This window comes from Sphaerodactylus townsendi, linkage group LG08 (genome assembly GCF_021028975.2).
Source record: "Sphaerodactylus townsendi isolate TG3544 linkage group LG08, MPM_Stown_v2.3, whole genome shotgun sequence".
Lineage (NCBI taxonomy): Eukaryota > Metazoa > Chordata > Lepidosauria > Squamata > Sphaerodactylidae > Sphaerodactylus > Sphaerodactylus townsendi.
This window is the reverse complement of record NC_059432.1, coordinates 62,035,881-62,055,801: the sequence shown is the minus strand read 5'-3', so window position 1 is coordinate 62,055,801 and position 19,921 is coordinate 62,035,881. Positions and strand designations below refer to the sequence as shown.

Sequence of the window (19,921 nt, the reverse complement as noted above, 5' to 3'; positions counted from 1 at the left end):
TCAGACTGGGTTTTAAAAATCTCCCTGGAACATCCAGAGCCTGGGCTCTTATAAAGGCAGCCATGACTTCACTCATCTTTGCGCTTGTTTCTTCCTTGCAGCTACAGGTATGATAAATCTTCACTATTTTTTATCAACAGCTGGCGGTGGATAACTTCAGCACAGATAAGAGGCAACAACTTCTTCCAGAAAGAGCAAGAGGCAGCAGCAGGGACAGATGAACCAAATAAAACATCAAAAGTTTGCTATATTTTGGGAATATACTTTGATTTAAGAAATAACACACAGTATTGGAGAGTTTTCCTTACAGTAGAATATTAAAGCTAATTGGATATTCTTTATTCATTCTTATAAAATAATACAATGCCAAACAAGCCTAAAAATAGATTCTGTATAATGACCTTGATATTGATGGCCAGATTAATAATTAGATATATTGATAAGCAGAGGCGAATTCACTCACATAGATCACGCAGTAAAGCGGCCATCCCCTTCCCCACTATTTTCTCTTTTCCTTCTCCTGGCAATCCCCATATCTTTACCTTTCCCTGCTTCCTCCTCTCCTTCATACCTACAAACCAACCAACCTACTTTTTGACTACCACCCACATTCAACTATGTGTATTGTTTATCTACCCCACCTTTTGCAACAATGGGAATACAAAGTAGCTACGTGATTCTCTTCCATTTTATTTCCAAACCACCACCCCACTACCCCACCTTTGGAAGGTAAGTTACATTACTTTACAGGGATGCTATGAAATAGTGTGTGAATGTGACTGTCCCAAGGCCACCTAGCAAACTTCCATGGCAGAGTGGGGATTTGAATTTGTGTCTTCTACATGGTGGGATTCAAATAATTTAACAACCAGTTCTGGTGGTGGGATTCAAATAATTTAACAACTGGTTGTTTACAAGCACCATTTTAACAACCAGTTCTGCCAAAGTGGTGTGAACCTGCTGAATCCCACCACTAACTCCAGTCACTAAACAACTCTGACTTTTGTGGGGTGGCTGCTGTTCAACAGTATCAAGCAACCAGGCCTGGGTAAATCATGCAAGTCATGTGGTATCAAGTAATCTAGTGGTTGCTGCCAGGCTCAGGTGGTATGCTGATGAGTTCTCCCTCAAAAACCAAAATAGCCTTGGAAAAGACCCTGCCATCATCCCTTACCTTTTACTGACAGAAACTAGGGCCGTTTCCGCACGGCCACGCTGAGGGTTGGGTTGGCGTACATGACGCCGACCCAACCCCCCCGGGCAGTGATTCCGTTTACGAGCGGTCCCGGTTGTGGTCAGGAAGACGGCGAGCATAAATACTCACTAGTAAGAAGCAGTCATAATTCCATGACCGTAATGTAAGTGCCGTTTTTTAGTCACACAATATTGAATCAATGTGCAGGGGCATTTATGACCCTGAATAAGACATCTATTTTACATGTCACTCATTCATTTTTCCCCACCCATATTCATTAATGTCATGGTCTTATAAGTTAAATTTGAAGGATGTTGTGCTTCCTACATTGGATAGAATTCTGCTGAACCTTGCTGAGTTAAGAAATCATAAGATCTGTACTGCTTCCTCATTACTGCTGAAGAAGCAAATTCAAGAATCTGAAAAAAAACAATTTTATTCTAGATTTGTCAAGCCTAGAAGATGGCTCAGCCTATCTAGCTACATGGATCCACACAGGTAACACAGTAACATCAAGACTCAACTATTTTAATGCATTTTCTAAGGGTCTGCACTCAAAGACAACTTGGAGACTGTTAGTACAGATGTTACACTCAGTTATTATCAGAAGCTAGACAGTGCATCCATATTACACCCGTGCTGCAGTTGATGCATTGGCTTCCTATCAGTTACCAGACTAAATTCAAGGTCCTGGCTATCACATCTGAAACCTTGGATTGTCATATCTGAAGAACCTGCTCTCCCCCGTTCCTCTCCATGACAACTTTGCTTATCTGAGCAGAGCTTTCTTCAGGTATCACCCTGCAAATGAGTGAGATCAGCAACTGCATTCTCTGTTGGGGCTGTCATCATATGAACTGACCTTCCAGCAAGGTTATTAGAAGGCAGCTCCTATAGTTTAAAACAAAATAATTCAGGCAGAAGGCCTATATTATGATGCAATGTTTCAAAAAGGTGATTTAATAAAGGTAATAAGACTGTGGGCTGTACTACTACGCTACATGTAGTATATCAACCAATACATCTAATTCTTAACCTGGCCAAATCTGAGAATACTTAAAACCGGAGACTGAAGTTGTGAACAGACATCAGATCTTTCTACAAACCTGAAAAATGCCCCAGGTCTGAAGAAAAATTTGAAATCTTATGTATATTTAAAAAACCCAAAATAATAAAAAGAGTCCCTGCAGCTTTAAGAAATAATGCCCTCCGTGACTATTGTTAGGCAACCACAACAGTTTTGCCAACATTCCAGACTTTGGCCCTTTCTGCACAGGCCAATAACAGCGCCCTAGGGACGGCAAAAACGCTGTCCCTAGGGGCTGTTTGCGAGAAGTGCAGCTGCATGGCAGCAGCAGCCTTTTTCCTTCAGCTTTCCCCCAGCGGTGCAAAGTCCGCTTGGTTTTAAGAAACAGCGGCTTCCGACGGCGGGTGGAAGGCGCCAGTCCCCCCTTTCCCCAAATGCCTTGCATGCCATCCGGCCTCCGACTCGTCACGACAGGCCAGGTTGGACACGCCTCCCTGCCCTGCGTCGGTTAACCGAGGAAGTACCGGGAAGGGCGTGTCCCCTGAAGCGCTGCAATGTGACTCTGCCAATCGGAGTCGCCAGAGAACCTACGGTAAGGCACAGCTTGGGAAAGGGGATGGCGGCTTCTTCCCACCCGCTGCCAGAAGCCGCATGTTTCCTAAAACAGCTGTGGGGTTTCAAGACCGGCTGGGGAGTTTAAGGCGGCGCTGCTAACGATGCATTGGTCGCCTCTCTCAAACAGCTCCCTAGGGACAGCGTTTTTGCCGTCCCTAGAGAAGCGCTGTTTATTGGCCCCGGCAGCAGTGCCGCAAGTCTGGAATGTTGGCAAAACTGTTGCAATGGCTGCCTAACAATAAGTCACGGTAGGCATTATTTCTTAAAGCTGCGAGGGACTCTTTTTGGCTGATTTTGAAGCCTTTTTTAAATATTACATAAGATTTCAAATTCTTTCTTCGTAATCCTCCACAAAAGTACGTTTCAGGTTTGTAGAAAGATTCCTGATATCTTGTTCACAACTTCCAGTCTCCGGTTTTAAGTATTCTCATGATTTCGCCGCAGGTTAAGCATGCGTAGATGTGATTGGTTGATATGCTACGGTAATAGCGTAGCTGAAAAGAGCCCACAGTCTTGATTACCTCATTATTAAATCACCTTTTTGAAACATTGCATCATAATATAGGCCTTCTGCCTGAATTATTTTGTTTTAAATATAGGTGCCTTCCTAACCTTCTCTGGAAGGTCAGTTCATATGATGACAGCCCCAACAGAGAATGCAGTTGCTGATCTCACTCATTTGCAGGGTGATACCTGAAGAAAGCTCTGCTCAGATAAGCAAAGTTGTCATGGAGAGGAACGGGGGAGAGCAGGTTCTTCAGATATGACAATCCAAGGTTTCAGATGTGATAGCCAGGACCTTGAATTTAGTCTGGTAACTGATAGGAAGCCAATGCATCAACTGCAGCACGGGTGTAATATGGATGCACTGTCTAGCTTCTGATAATAACTGAGTGTAACATCTGTACTAACAGTCTCCAAGTTGTCTTTGAGTGCAGACCCTTAGAAAATGCATTAAAATAGTTGAGTCTTGATGTTACTGTGTTACCTGTGTGGATCCATGTAGCTAGATAGGCTGAGCCATCTTCTAGGCTTGACAAATCTAGAATAAAATTGTTTTTTTTCAGATTCTTGAATTTGCTTCTTCAGCAGTAATGAGGAAGCAGTACAGATCTTATGATTTCTTAACTCAGCAAGGTTCAGCAGAATTCTATTCAATGTAGGAAGCACAACATCCTTCAAATTTAACTTATAAGACCATGACATCAATGAATATGGGTGGGGAAAAATGAAATGAGTGACATGTAAAATAGATTTCTTATTCAGGGTCATAAATGCCCCTGCACATGGATTCAATATTGTGTGACCAAAATGGTACTTGCACACATAGTCAAGGAATTATGACTGTTTACCAGTGAGTATTAACAAATGACACAATCAAGAACACAACATTCATAGATGCAAGAACTCATGAAGAAAAATTGTGACTGTTACTAGCTAGCAGGTTATATACCTTGTTACATAACTGCTTGAGAAATCTGTGTTCTCCTCTCAACTGATACATGTGAATTCTTACTCTTGGCAATTCACATTTTCATTACACTTGAGACCAATTAACTTTGTTTTACTGTCCTTGAGGCCAGTAAGTTCTCCACTATCAGTAGGAGCTTCCAGAACTGCCTCAAATGCCAGGTTCATAAAATATTGTCATCTCTTGAGACCTTATTTCCTCACACAACTCAAGGTAAAGGGTAGGAAATGAGTTTTGCATTAATAACTAGATGTTCTGGATCTCCAGATAAGTTACACAGGTGGAATACTGTGATGACTGAAGAGTTCCATATTCAATGTATTATCAAAGGCTCTCACAGCCAGAATCAGTTGGGCATCGCGGGTTGTCCTGGCTGTGTAGCCGTGGGGTGGTAGTTTTTGCTCTTAACGTTTCACCCCCATTTATAGCTGGTACCTTCAGAGGATTGTCATGGTAAGATTTCCCTCCATGATACAGCAAAAACCCAGTTCCATTATCACCTATTTCCTCTTTTCCTGTATTGTATCCTTAGAACAGAGTTACCTTACTTAATGTAGGGAAGTAACAGCACAATCTTTTCAAATACTATCTAAAACATTATTCCAAAGTACAAAGAATCTTTCGTTCTTGTACAATTTAAATGAAACTAGGTGACCATTTAAAATATTAAATTTTTTCACTGAAGAAAACTTTCACTACCTGGTGCACAGAAAGAGCCAATGAATTTCTGTTTCTCTCTCTGTTTCCTTATTATCTGCTTATACTGACATTTCTACAAGAAACATGATTGTTTTATCTTACTCTCAGCGTTTATTTTTGTCTTATTCCTCATCTATTGTCATTACAAATTTGAATGTTCTATTCTTAAGCCTTTACATGCAATTGTATGCTAAGTATCTTTATATTATGTATCAGAGTGCTGCTTCAGATTTCAGGACAGAGGGAAGATTCTCAGCACAGTCTGTACATTGCATGAACACTGGAAACATTTTGGATACTATTTTATGCCATCCATAATATTTATTATTTCATTTGTACATCGCCTTTCTCCCCAATGGAAGCCTAAAGTGGCTTACACTATTGCCCTCGCCTCCATTTTATTCTCACAGCAACCCTGTGAGGTAGATTAGACTATGTAATTATGACTGGTCAAAGTCACTCAGCAAGCTTCCATGACATGAGTGGGGGTTTGAATTTCAGTTACTTAGATCCTAGTTCAACATTCTTTACCGCTACACCACAATGGTTCTCAATAATACCTATGACAGTGTTACCCGAATAGTTCAGTTACACGTTGGAATCAGAATCTGTAGGGATAGCGTAAAAGGATGCTCCCTGCTGCCCAGGTCAAAGGTGCCACTGCCTCTGGGGAACTCCTGATGTTGTGTCAGGCCAGAAAAATAAAATTTGGTCAATCATTTAGCTAATCATTTAGCTAATATAGAGTGACCATTAGTAGAATTCATTTCATAGTAGTCTTATTGACAGTAGTACTAGCAGAAATGCTCTTTTTTTTTTACAAAGCCTTAGCTCTATATTATTAATAATAATGTAAACCAGAGATACTTCTTTCACAAGGGAACAAATTCTGCAACCCAGCAAGCCACCAGGTTGCTCGCTAAATTTCATAAACAGAGATAACACAGGATTTACCACAGTCCCATTGTAAAATGCAAAACCACTAACAGAATTGGGGGGGGGGGTCTTCTTTGACTTAAAAGGCCAGCATATCAAAGACATGGGTTTCTCCTTTTTTCCTTAAAAGGACCCTTTCTGGGGGCGCAATAAAAATAGCTCCCTTTGAAACACAAGTTATTATATCTGAAACTGTTTTTTGTTGTATCCTTACATATCACCTATTGATAAAATGCAAATCCCAGGGATGTGTTTGATGCTATAAAGACATCTATGAAACCATCTACTAGAAATGCTGTGTTTTAGCAAGAAAATATGATTATTCCTAAATGAATAAGTATTGCCCAGTATAATTCTGACCTGGTTAGGTAGCTATTGTGTTAAATACTAGAGAATAGGAATATATATATATGTTACCTGTCAGCTACAAGGTACCTAACCTTGTGACCTTAGGGCAGTGATGGTGAACCTTTTAGAGACTGCATGCCAGGGACAGCGTGAGGGGAAACTGTGCCCAGGGCAATTATCGTGCAGGCTCCTGCTTCCTGCTTCACGCTCTCCTCCACTCCCTGCTCCTGCTCCTTGAAATCAGCCACTCTCAGAACGCCTGCAAGATTAATTTCCACTCATGCCTCTCGCTTAGGGCGACCAAGAGGTGGCATATGCTCCAGTGCATCGCACACCCCTGGCTCCCTTGGCGGTATGCCATTGCCGACTGCCCAAACTGGGGCGACGGCATGTGTGCCCGCAAAGAGGACTGAGTGCCACCTCTGGCATGCGTGCCATAGGTTCGCCACCACTGCCTTAGGGTGACAAACATTTGGCAAGGAAAGGAATCCTCCTTCCGGAAAGATGCTTCTCCCACATCAAAGCCCAAAGATCTTATCTATCCTAAGATGTTGTGGTTGTACCATGTGAACTAACCTCCTATGATCTATTATTTTGAATTCCTGGCTTATTGTGTACTTCTGATGAACATAGATGTATTTTATAAGATTGCCCCCTTTTGATGCCTTGAACAGGCTCTGCTAAACAAAGCAAGAATCCAGTAACACCTTGCACACTAACAAAACCTTTACAGTTTATGCTTTCGTGAAATAGTAGCCCTTTTGTGTTAATTAAATGCAATAATTATTTGTTAATGGCTGATCTCTGTGAAGTTGCTAAGTCCCTCCGCCAATCAATAGACAATATCAGTAAGTTTGATGTTGGGGAAAAGAAACCGAGTCGACGCTGCAGAAAGATCCGCTCCAATTTGCGTTCTCTTTGTTTTGCCCCCTTTCGCTCGCCGTCGCTGCAATTTTTTTCAAACTTGAGAAATAGACTCGTTTGGACAGACAACATTAGCAAGATGGCGGCATCGCCAGCGGGAAGTGCTATGGATGCTCAGGCTCGATTCGGCCATTCAGTGAAGGGGTTGCTGAGCGAGAAGGTAACCAGCTGTGGTACAGATGTTATCGCCCTTACCAAACAAGTGCTGAGGGGATCTCGTAGCGCCGAGGTGAGTGTGACTACTAAGTCCAGCAAGCACCGCGTTGGGAAACAATTGTAGGCAGGCTGAAGGGGGGCGCAGTGCATTGTGGGGCTTGTAGGTTCTTGTTATGGTGGCAGGTTAGGATTTTTTAAAATGACACATTCGTTTTCCTACGCCAATGATTATTTCGTCAGTGCTTAGTTCGCTAAAGATATCCTGTCAAGGAGAGTCAGGACTTAACCTTCTAACCATCTATTCTGGTTTGAATTCGGGGGTGCCGAAACATACGTGTAATTCCAAGAAAGCTGGAAACTATGTTGTATGCCCTTGTATTGAGTAAGGCATGTAGATTACTGTTTTGTAAAAGGGTTCCCCATCAAACCAAGTTTCCTGCCAAGGAGGGCTAAAATGTTTATCTGTACTTTTTCAAGTACTCAATGGGGCAGGACAGTAAAAAATTTTTTCCTGCATGTGATATCAAAATACTGCTGGTGAAGTATTAATTGTGTAATAGTAGGAGAACGTCCCATAGTAATTTCAACAGGAAATCAGTAACAAATGCGGGGTGGGATTATACTTGGCCAGAAACACTGGGAGCCCCAATTGTTCTGCCACCTCTGGGGCTTGTCTTTGTCCTTTGGGCAGAGGATTCGCCCTGCTTGCAGAGGAAAATAGATTGGGATCCTTCGGCTTGGCATCTGTGCTGGGGGTTGCTTACCTCTGCCATATTCTCCCCCCACCCCCAACAAGGTAGTTGTAATGTGCTATGAAATTACCCAGAAGGTGGACCATGGTTGCCAGCAGGCCTGGATAAAAATATCCTGCTCCTTCAATAGTAGGATTTGCCTCCTGATGTATGATAGTGATATTTGGACTGTATGATTTAATATTTTCTGCTCCCAATCAGACAAGGCATAAGTATGTGTAAGTATACTTGTTCTCATTCATTCATTGTTACCTTGGCCTCTTTTCTCCCATTCTTACTGTCTCTCTGTTTTTGTTTTCCTGTACTGTGGAAAAGCAGGTTGTGAGATAACCGTGATTCTGTTTTGTAAGGCATTATATACTGAGGATGGTGCACAAATAATAACATAATAAACAGCTAGCTATATGTTTATGTAAAACATTTTTATACTGCCTTGTCACCTGATCAGGGGCCACAAGATAGTGAACATAACGAACATTAAAACAGCAACTGTTGCTGCGGGTATCATGGTGAAACAAAAAGTCATCATCGGCTGGTGAAAGACAGAGGGAGATTAAGTTACACACCTGTGAATTCCTCTCTGAGGTGTGTGTTTTAATTTAATATACCTTAAAGCTATAGATTAATCAAGTTGACATATTTTTGGATGTTTGCCATGTTGTACAACTGGTTTATATAACATGACTGGTTAATTGGCTTTGTGCCAGCCCGCCTTCATGTTTCAAAGATTATTTATTTAATAGCGGCCAATCCAGCTTAACTCGAGCGCAGCGAGGGAGACAGCTGAAACTCCCTGAGGAGGGAGCTCAGTAGTGGGATCCAAAAATTTTAATAACAGGTTCCGATGGTGGTGGGATTCAAACAGTGGCATTGCCGCACACACGCACCTCCAGTCCCTATTGAGCAGGGAGGTTGCTTTAGTAACCCCTTCTCAGCACTCAGAAAAAATTAGTAACCACTTCTAGAGAAGTGGTGAGAACTGGTTGGATCCCACCTCTGAGGGAGCTCCAAAGTTTGATGCCACAACCAAGAAGGCCCTTTCTTGGATTACTACCTGACTAGCTTCATATGGTAGGGCCAACCAAAGCAAGACCTCTGAATATGACCATAGCGTGTTGGTAGCTTCATATGGGAGGAGGTATCAAGGTGTTTCATATATTTGCTTTGCTTGACAGTTTGGACAATATAACTGGCAAGATATTTTTGTTCTATATAGAGAGGCTGTTTCAGTAAACCATTTTTGGGGAGGGGTATAAGTCCTGAATATTGTGCCTAATAAAAAGTTCTGGGGCCCTTGAAATTTTGCCTGCTATTTTATCACGTTTTAGCTGGTTCTGATTAAACAATATGTCACAGAGTTTATGCTGGGAGTTAAAGCAACCTGACTGAGTCAGATTCTAGCTGCTAAGTACAAGCTTAGCATTGAATTATTAGCTCCCCAGACCTTTGAATCCAAATCTCTTATAGTTGCTTCCATGTCTTTCAGTTCCTTGGACAGGCTGCCAGAAATATGGTGATGCAAGAGGATGCTATCTTGCACTCTGAAGATGTAAGAAAAGTTTTGCTCATAGAACTGAGTGTTTAGCCTGATGCAAGGTACCAAACACTATATGAACTGCAGAGAATTTAATGTTAGATCACATTTCAAATACAGAGCTGACACTTGATACAGATTTGTGAAAGGAAACTTTGGAATAAGGGAGTGGAAGACAGAGGTATACTAATGGTGACTTATTACTTTTTTTGGAGCTCCGCATTGTTTCTGACAATGCTCAATGATCCCTGGGTTTTTTTCTCTTTCAGTTAAATAGTTGAGCAATGGTGGTATAAACTGAAGACCAGTAATGGGTGGTAAGTGAGCCAGTTCACTTGCCCTGAGAGCAAAGTTCTGGTTTCCCTCCAACAGCAAGCAAAATGATCAAGCCTGTGGCACTTGATTACAGTTTTCATTCAGGGATAAGCTGCAATAGGCAGTTGATGGCAGGAAGTATGATGGGCCAAATCTGATTACTTATCAAGCTTAAAGTTATTATTTTAGAACATAAGAAGAACATAAGAACAAGCCTCAGCCTGGATCGACCATTCAGTCCATATCTAGTCCAGCTTCTTCTGCTACTCACGGGCAGGTCTCCACCAGGTGCCTTTGGGAGCTCACATGCAGGATGTGAAAGCAATGGCCTTCTGCGGCTGTTGCTCCCGATCACCTGGTCTGTTAAGGCATTTGCAATCTCAGATCAAAGAGGATCAAGATTGGTAGCCATAGATCGACTTCTTCTCCATAAATCTGTCCAAGCCCCTTTTAAAGCTATCCAGGTTAGTGGCCATCACCACCTCCTGTGGCAGCATATTCCAAACACCAATCACACGCTATGTGAAGTTAAAGTGAAGTTTCCTTTTATTAGTCCTAATTCTTCCCCAGCATTTTCAATGAATGCCCCCTGGTTCTAGTATTTGTGAGAAAGAGAGAAAAATTTTATCTCTTTGGCCGTCAACATTTTCTACCCCATGCATAATTTTATAGACTTCAGTCATATCCCCCCTCAGATGTCTCCTCTCCAAACTAAAGAGTCCCAAACGCTGCAGCCTCTCCTCATAGGGAAGGTGCTCCAGTCCCTCAATTCTCATCCTTGTTGCCTGTCTTCTCAGCACTTCTTTTTTTCTATCTCCTCACGATATCTTTTGAGATGTGGCTACCTGTGAACTGGACAGTCCAGTAATGTGTGCTCCAAGTGCGGCCGCGACCCACTGCTTTATATAAGGGCATGACAATCTTTGCCAGCTTTTATTATCAATTCCTTTCCTAATGTGGCCATTCCCTGTAGCATAGAGTTTGCCTTTTTCACAGCTGCCATGCATTGAGTTAACATTCCCATGGAACTATCAACTAAGACGCCCAAATCCCTTTCCTGGTCTGTGACTGATAGCACTGACCCCTGTAGCGTGTATGTGAAGTTTGGATTTTTTGCCCCTATGTGCATCACTTTGCATTTGCTGCTACATTGAACTGTGCATTTGCCATTTCTTAGCCCACTAAATTCACCTAATTTATCAAAGGTCCGCTTGGAGCTCTTCGCAATCCTTTCGTGGAGTTCTTTCACCCACCTCTACATAATTTGAGTATCATCTGCAAACTTGGCCACCACGCTAGCCACCCCTACTTCCAGATCATTTATGAATAGGTTAAAGAGCACTGGTCCCAAAACGGATCCCTGGGGGACACCACTCCCTACATCTCTCCATTGTGAGAACTTCCCATTTACACCCACTCTTTGCTTCCTGTTTCTTAACCAGTTTTTAATCCATAGGAGGACTTCCCCTCTTATTCCTTGATTGCTGAGTTTTCTCAATTTTCATAGTTTTAAGTCATTTTGTGTGCTACTCATAGGATAAAAATTCCGAAATGTATGTGTTTTTAATTTTGTTTTTCAGTCTGAGTGCTACAGCAATTCAATACCAATGTTCCTTGGGAAGGGAATTATCAATTGGTAGCTTCTGCTGTCCTTCTGTTGGTCATGGAGGAGTGCCAGTCTGCTTTGTCCTCCTTTTGAGGGAGACAGAATGTATTTCTAAATTGGAAAAGACACACTGAAAATTGTGTTGGCTGAAAAGTTTTGTTAGGATTTTCTTCATGACCTGAAAAGTGCTGATTAATTAATTAATAAAACTCATCTGCCTGGATGATACATCATAAGATGCAGTATGATCAGAATTCTGTTTGGTAGTTAAGGAGAGTCTCTGCAGTAGCTAAATTTTAGCATAATGAAAAATCTCATGTCATAATGAAGCTGACTTCTAAAAGCTGGTGTTATTCAAAGCGGCAGATATTCTACCTTGGGAGAGAGTAATACATAATGATTTGAAGGTGATGAAGAATGCCCTATGAAGTGATTACCTTGACAATCATAACGGGGAAAAAATAATGTCCTTTTTTGTAATTTGCAGAGTTTAAGGAAAATGGCCATTATAACGACTCATCTGCAGTATCAGTAAGTAGCATACAATGTTTAATCACTAGTTGATGGGCTGACCTACTTGGAAGTGCATTTGTGTCCTGTATAGCTCTCACAATGTGGCTCATTTTATGCCACTTGCAAGGGAAACCTATGAACCAAGGTTGAAACTGAATCCAGAACTATTAAAGTGGATCCTCTGCTACTAGAATACTATGAGCATCTCTTATTGATTTCTAGGGAAAAATAAGTGTTTCTTCCCTATACATTTATTTAAAATTGTTTTTATCACATATTCTCAGACAGGAGGCTCTTGAGGCTGCTTATAGAACTTCATTAGGACAATGGCAAAGCAAGTAAAAATATTAGTATTAAAATGTAAAAACGCTCTATTGTTTAAATATTACACATCATATGCTATTCTTATTTGAGTTCTGATGGCCACATAACTAGTTTGATAGTAATCTGCCTGTTAAAACTGAAGCTATACTTTGCAGATGTCTTTGCTCTAGGGCTAACCATCTAATGGGTAGTAATCCGGTTCTGGATACTATAACAGTGTAGTTGGAGAATCTGCTTATTCCTTGATTGTATAGTCTCCTGAGATACAAATATCTTCACTGACATGATATCCATTTGAACGTACTTGTGTTCTTAAGTATCCTATAGATGTTTTCTTTTTAATGCTTTCCTTGTCCTTTTTTTGTAGGCAAGAAGCTATTCAGAGAAAGTGAGTTTGCTCCTTATTGCTCCTTATTGTATTTGACAAATACTCTCGTATTTCATCTTGGGTATGGTACTTTGACTGTAAACCAATGAGTTTACACAACAGTAGGCGCATCACTGGGGCTCACTTAATGCTCATAGTAATAACACTTACCATCTTTTTAAAAAGTGAGCTTACCTGTTACAGCTGTAGTGAAAAACAAAAATGATGTAAAAAGAGTGACTTAGAAGGCTTAGAAATGTGTGTTTTTTTAAGTGAGCAAGGCCTCTTGTCATCAGGGAGGCAGCTGCTTACCCTATGTACTGTTCCATTTTCCATCACCATGGTTTTTATTCCCTTTCCTGCTAAATTCTAGCCGTGGAAGATTGTACATTTTCTTTTTGCTGATTGACTTGGTCAATCTCTATTCTGCTTTCCAGACTAAAGTTGTTCTTGGCAGGGACATCCCTTTTCCCAGAAGAACAATCTTAAGCATAGAGGCCACTTTTATAAGCCATTAGAACCAGTCCAGTATCCCCTCCGCACAAAATTAACTGGAATAAGGAAACTAAATTTAAAGCAGATTCACTATTACACAGTCCCTTTATGCTGGCCTTTAGGCATGCTCTATTATCATCTCCTTCACCTGGTGAATGTATTGGCAAGTTTGAAGTTCTGACCAGGAAATTAGTTGATGCTCTAGCAGCGCCGATTCCAGCAGGTCCTTTGCGAGGAACTCCTACTGTCACATATTTTTCTGAAGAGGGTAGGCTTATAAAAAAGCAAATGCGAATAATATTCTGCAGGACTAAACAGCAAGGTTTAAATAATCTTCCTGCTGAGTATTTTCTGCTGAAGAGGCATTTATCGTGTGTCCTTCGCGAAGGGCTATATAAACAAACCAATGAGAAATGGAAGCATCTCATACAGGCAGCCCGCTCAAACGATACTAGAGGCTTTTGGCCTTTGTTGCTAGGGAATGAGTTCCTCTACTACTATCATCTCTACTATTGACCCCCCAATATGGCATAGCTATTTTGTAATCTTTTCAATAATGGGAACTCTTGATACTCTTAGGGTTGAGCCCCTTTGTCTAATGATATTCCTAGGTGGCCTTCTGTAACAGAGGAGGAAATCACAACACTAATTGGTAATCTTAAAACTAATAAAGCTCCGGGTCCAGATGGGGTCCCGGCAGAAATTTACAAATCTTTTCCCGATTGGTGGTCCCCTCTGTTAGCCGCCTTATTCACTACTGTGAATGACTCTGGCTCAGTGCACACAATGTGGACTAACGCAACCATCATTCCATTGTTTAAAAGGGTGATCGTAATCTCCCCTCAAACTACAGACCAATCAGCCTGCTGTCTGTTCTGGCAGGTAAATTGTATGCCAAATATTTACTTAACCATCTTTTGAATTGGATTTCAACTAATAGACCAATCGGAATAGAGCAGATTGGCTTTACGAAAGGAAAGACCACCCTGGACCACTGTATGACGTTGGAAGCACTTGTATCCAAATACCTCTGTAGAGGAAAATCCAATCTTTTTGCAGCCTTTATTGACTTTAAGGGGCTTTTGACTCTATTGACAGATCGCTGCTATGGCTTAAACTGCAGAAGCTCGCTATTGATCCTAGGCTTCTCCTATTAATTAGATCTCTTTACAGGAATCCCACCTGCCAGATAAGGTGTACACCATCAGGTTCCTTAACACCCAAAATACCAGTTTCTCAGGGTAAAACAAGGGTGTGTATTAGCACCCATGCTATTTAATCTTTTTTTACATGATCTGCCCCCACATTGAATAGTTTCAACTTTCATTGCCCCTATCTGAACGGTGTGCCTCTGTCTATTCTCCTTTATGCCGATGATGCAGTTTTATTATCAAGAACAAGATCTGGTCTCAGAAACATGCTGACTAAGTGTGGTGAATACTGTTCAAACAACAGGTTGGTCATTAACCCAATCAAGTCTAAAATTGTGGTCTTTTCCAATGTTTTTAGACCTTCAAGATGGTCTCTCCAAGGTTCTGACATCGAGCAAGTTAAATTGTTCAAATACCTTGGGATAATATTCCATCATAAGTCAACCTGGACCACACACAGAGATAACACCCTTAAAGCCTGCAAAAATTTATCCGCTGCAGTACTGAAGTTTTTTAACATCAATGGTGGTAGATTCATACCAGCAGCGTGAAGGTGTTTAACGCTAAGGTGGCCCAGCACCTTTGTATGGTATCCCCATCTGGATCCAAGCATGGCACCAGAAATTGGAACGCATTCAATCCAATTTCTTTTATAAGATCTTTGGCACCCCGCATTGTGTCCCCTATGGTGTTCTTTGTTTGGAATCAGGGCAACATTTATTAGAAACAAGGGCATGGGTTGTAACTTTTAAGTTTTGGCTATGCCTTTGTTTTTGCACTGACCCTAACAGTTTGTCCCAGTTAGAAATGAGAGGAGCTTCAGCTTCTAAATGGTGGCTACATATTGAAAAAGATCTTTTCCTTGGGCTTCTCTTGGGAGGCCCTACAAATGCTCACCGCCCGAGATTTTACCCATCGCTTTTAAAGTCTAGATTATTTGATCAAGAGTACCAATTTCTCCTGAGCAAAGCACAAAGCTCTTGCTCTCCAATAGTCTTTGGGATTATCCCTCAGAAAACTAGCCCTGCTATATATCTGCAACAACTTATTAATTACAATAGCAGATGGGTCATGACCAGAGCGAGGTGTAACTCTTTTCCGTCAGCACATCTTCAAGGTCGATTCTCTGGTATTCCACAAGATGAGCGTCGCTGTCAATTCTGTCCTGACACAACTGTAACACTTTCTCATATTCTGCTCCATTGTTCAAAGTACAACAACATCAGAACCAATTTGAGAACTGTGTTACCAACAGGATTTATGCTCCTCTCTGATAAAACAAAAATGGCTAAGCTTCTAAATAGCTCTAGTGTGGAAATATCTGAAGCTGTTGCTATGTTTTTGCTCGGTGTACTGCAAGTTGAGCAATAATGATCTTTTTATTGTATTTGAAATTCTTGGCACTGGTTTTATGCCTAATAAAGGTTTTTGGATTTGGATTTGGAAGCCATTAGAACCACAAGCAATCCACTGTCAAACATACATAACATCATTTTCCCAAAGAAAGCCTCAGAGAGTAAGAGGGAGGGATTTTGTGTGTCCCTGATCTCCTTTCACAACAGTCTGCACATCATCACTGCCTCAGAGGAGAAGCCTTAGGTGCTGCAGCTGCTCTTCATCACTGGCTCTCCTCTTTCCACCTCCCACCCCTAGACAAAGAACAGTTTTAGTGCAGTGTATTGCTTTCACCAAGCAATTTTTGGTTTGGGGTGGCTGATGACTGAGTGGGCACCACCTCCCCTGCACCACACAGCTACTAGGGTTTAGTTGAGGTCTTTTAGTGCAGCTGGATTAAAAATTGCTTTAAGGATCATGAGTAGTTGCCCTGCCCCTTCTTTCTAGTTACATGTTAATTTGGGGAAGAATGTTTGACCCTACCTTCCCAACACAGACTGAGAGGATGCAGCAGAAGCAGATGCTCAGTTTACTCACTTTCAAAGTCTAGAACTGGGTAGCTGAACAGTGGGAAGCTGACCTTCAGGAAGACCAGTTGCTCAACTGTCCAGAGGAGCAGGTGTGAGTGATACAGGATGATAATTTCGTCTGCATGGTAGAAAGCAGAGTCACTCTGCATGCTTGTCGGAGGGCCCAGAGAGGTTTGGATCATTCAGCCAGACTGAATTTGTGCTGGCCCTGGAGCTCAGTGGATTGGTGCTCTGAAGCTCATAGTGCTCAACAAGGAACTCCCTTTCATTGCAGCCATCATATCCTGGCTCACGCATCTCGTGTCCCAGTGGTGCTAAGTGTCTGCCCATTCAGCTTGGTCTCTAAGGTCATCTTGGCGGTTGCCAGGGATGGTGGTGGTGGAATGCTGCCTATTAGGGAAGGTGGGGGATGAAATCCCTAATAGGGGAAATGAGGGATGAAATCCTAATCCCCTCCGCTGCTCATGGCAATAATAGCCTCTTGGCCTGCATGTGCCAAGAGAGCTTGTCTCACCAGTGAATGAGTGGTCAGTCCACTTGGCAATGCTGCCCTTGATGCATGGGTCCCACATGGCCCCCATTATATATGGGAACAACATGGCTGTCTTCCGCTAGGTGAGAGGCTGAAGGCAGAATTCGATGCCCTCATGTAGCCTTTGCACCAGCACATGCACTGCTGGAAACAGGTTTGCACGTCCTGCAGCTGCATGTAGTGCTTAAAGAGCTTAAGGACCTCTGCAGTCTGAGAAATAGTCAACCAGTCATGTTGGTTGAACTGGCTCTCTACCTACGCAACCCTGATCTTAGTGTTCAAGGTGGTCAGGGCTCCCTTCTGCTTCACCAAATTCTCAAGCATGGTGTACATGGGCCTCCAGTGAGTTCTGACATTGCAGATTAGGCAGTGCTCTGGTATGCCTGTCAGCACCTGCTTCTCACTGCATGAGAGGTGACCTGTGAGATGCTAGCATTTATGGAGGAGTTGCTAGAAACCACAAATGGCAATGTCCAGTAGGTTCTCTGCAGAGCTCAAGCCCAAGGCATCCTTAAACTCAAGATGAAGAAGGTGGGATGTGCAGTAAATACACCGGAGTCCCAATGTCACTGCCCTAATGTTTGCACTGCCATCCATCACATGAAACCTATAGACATGTCCCTGCCTACCCTATCTGCTTTTTCTTGATGGCAGTAGAGATTTTGTTCATTGCGTGTGCCTTGATGAGAGGTTCAGCATGGAGCAGAGCCTGGTGGTAGCCAGCCCAGTGGCCTTTACTCTGCCAGAACAAGGGCTTTTGCTGTCATTGCCACAATCTGGTGTGAAGAGACTCTTGTTCTGCAACACCTGTAAGAACCTGCAAGGCCTGTAAGATGGAGGTATTCTTCCCAGAATTCCATTGAGGCAACTTTACTAGGTCTCCTATCACCTTCTCTGATCATCCTGCCAGCGTATTAAATTGTCTTAGAGAAAAAATATATTTTTCTTTCTGTTTTGTATTTATGTTGTTACTTCCCATGAGCCTTGATTGTTGGGGAAGGAATGGGATAAAAATACAAACAAATAAATAAACAGTTCTGATGTGCTTAGATACTGTAGGTGCAGTCCAGATTGGCTCTCCATACTATAATTACCTAAGATGATTAAGGGATTGGAGTACTTTTCCTGTGAAGAAAGGTAGAGACTAGGGCTCATTCCGCACATGCAGAATAATGCACTTTCAAACTGCTTTCAGTGCTCTTTAAAGCTGTGCGGAATAGCAAAATCCACTTGCAAACAGTTGTGAAAGTGGTTTGAAAACGCATTATTTTGCGTGTGCGGAAGGGGCCTAGGATTCTTCAGTTTAGAAAAAAGATGACTGAGGGAGAACATGATAGAGAGTTATAAAATTATGCATGAGGTGGAGAGGACAGTGATAACTTTTTCCTCCATCTCTCAAAATATTGGAACTTGAGAGCACACAATGAAGTTCATGGGCAGTCAATTCAGAACAGTCATAGGGAAGTAGTTCTTTACTCAAAAAGTGATTAAAATGCTGAATTCATTTCCAAGGATGTAGTGATGACCACAAGTGTAGACGGCTTTAGAAGGTGATTAGATAATCACATGGAGAACAAATACATCAGTGGCTGTCAGTCATGGTGATTAAAGGGAACCTCCATATTCCAAGGCAGTAAACCTCTGAATACCAATGTTAGGAGACAACATTGAGGGAAGGCCTTGACATCGATCTCTTAACGTTAGTCACTTTGTGAGATGGGACATTGGACTAAATGGATCACTGTTATGATCCAGCAAGGCTATTACATTCTTATGTATCCAAATATTTGAGAAGCTCTGTGGTGTAGAATAATAAACTGCAGTATTGCAGTCAAAACCTAAGTTCGATCCTGATGAAAGTCAGTTTCAGGAAAGCGGTTCAAAGTTGACTCAGCCTTCCATCCTTCTGAGGTTACTAAAGCGAGCACCCAGCTTGCTAGGGGTAAAGTAGACAAATAGGGAAGGCAATGGCAAACCATCCCCATAAACACAGTCTGCCTAGTAAATGTTGTGATGTAACCCCCTGAATCAGTAATGATCTGGCACGTGCATTTTTATCTTTTTACCTATTGAATGTTTTTACCTCTCTTTCAGTGTTGAACAGTCTTCGAATTTGCGTGATCAACTGAGCCACCTTTTGAAATGAAAAGAGTGTACAATACCAAAGAACGGCTGGAAACTGATGGGGAAAACCATGTTCCAAGAATTATGGAATCTCATCTTGCTTCAGCAATTGCACTATGAGACTTTTCTTGTCCAATATCACATGCCAGATGTCCTGATGGCTGTTATGTAGCTCAATGGCATATGTAGCTCATTGCATAAGGCCCTGACATGAGAAGAGAGGTTAATTTCTCATGGCAAATGTTTGCTTTCTAAAAGGATGGTACATCCTTGTATTTTATTTTATCACATTTTTTTTCCTTAAACTTGCTAGGAAATGGCAAAAGTAATCTTAAAAGAGTAAGCCTGTTAAGTTTAGTGTATCTTCCTAGATATTCTCACTTGTTCCCTAAATTGTGATGCAGAAATGATGACAAGCAACAACCATGAAGATGGAAATTACTTTCAAAGGAAGAGCTGTGTTTCAATGGCTGGATCCCTTTCTCTTTTGGCTTCATTTTTAGTTAGTGGGAGCTGAGATTGCCAAGTTCTGCTTGGATTTCTGGGGGCTTAGTTCAGTTTGATATAAATAGCTTACTAGTTCTCAAAAAATTCTGCATGTTTCATTGTACAAGAACAATGCACACAGCTATGGTGAAAAACTCCTTATGGAAAATGAAGTACGAATATTTTAATAAAGAAATTGCTAACAATTTCACTTTTAATTAAATCTTTCCATTCTTCCTAATACAGCATCTGTTGCTTGAGTGTGAGGTGTGCTGGAACAACTGAAATGTGTGCGTTTTCTATGGGGGAAAGGGCCTGGAATGTACTCCCTGCTGTCTGTTTTGGCCTTGAACTGCATTCTTTCATAGTCACTGCTGCTACAGCTCTTGATTAGGCAGCCTTGGGTTCATTATATAATTCTCTATA

General features: G+C 41.7%; 1 protein-coding gene across 1 annotated transcript; it reads left to right on the top strand.

The window, feature by feature from the left end:
• Positions 1–7,240: 7,240 nt before the first annotated feature.
• On the top strand, positions 7,241–19,701 carry BORCS7 (BLOC-1 related complex subunit 7). The gene is made up of 5 exons (XM_048506547.1): positions 7,241–7,444; positions 9,610–9,672; positions 12,066–12,109; positions 12,783–12,803; positions 18,980–19,701. Exons 1-5 carry the CDS (start codon positions 7,295–7,297, stop codon positions 19,029–19,031), a joined length of 330 nt encoding a protein of 109 aa, XP_048362504.1. The 5' UTR covers positions 7,241–7,294; the 3' UTR covers positions 19,032–19,701.
• The last annotated feature ends 220 nt before the right edge of the window (positions 19,702–19,921 follow it).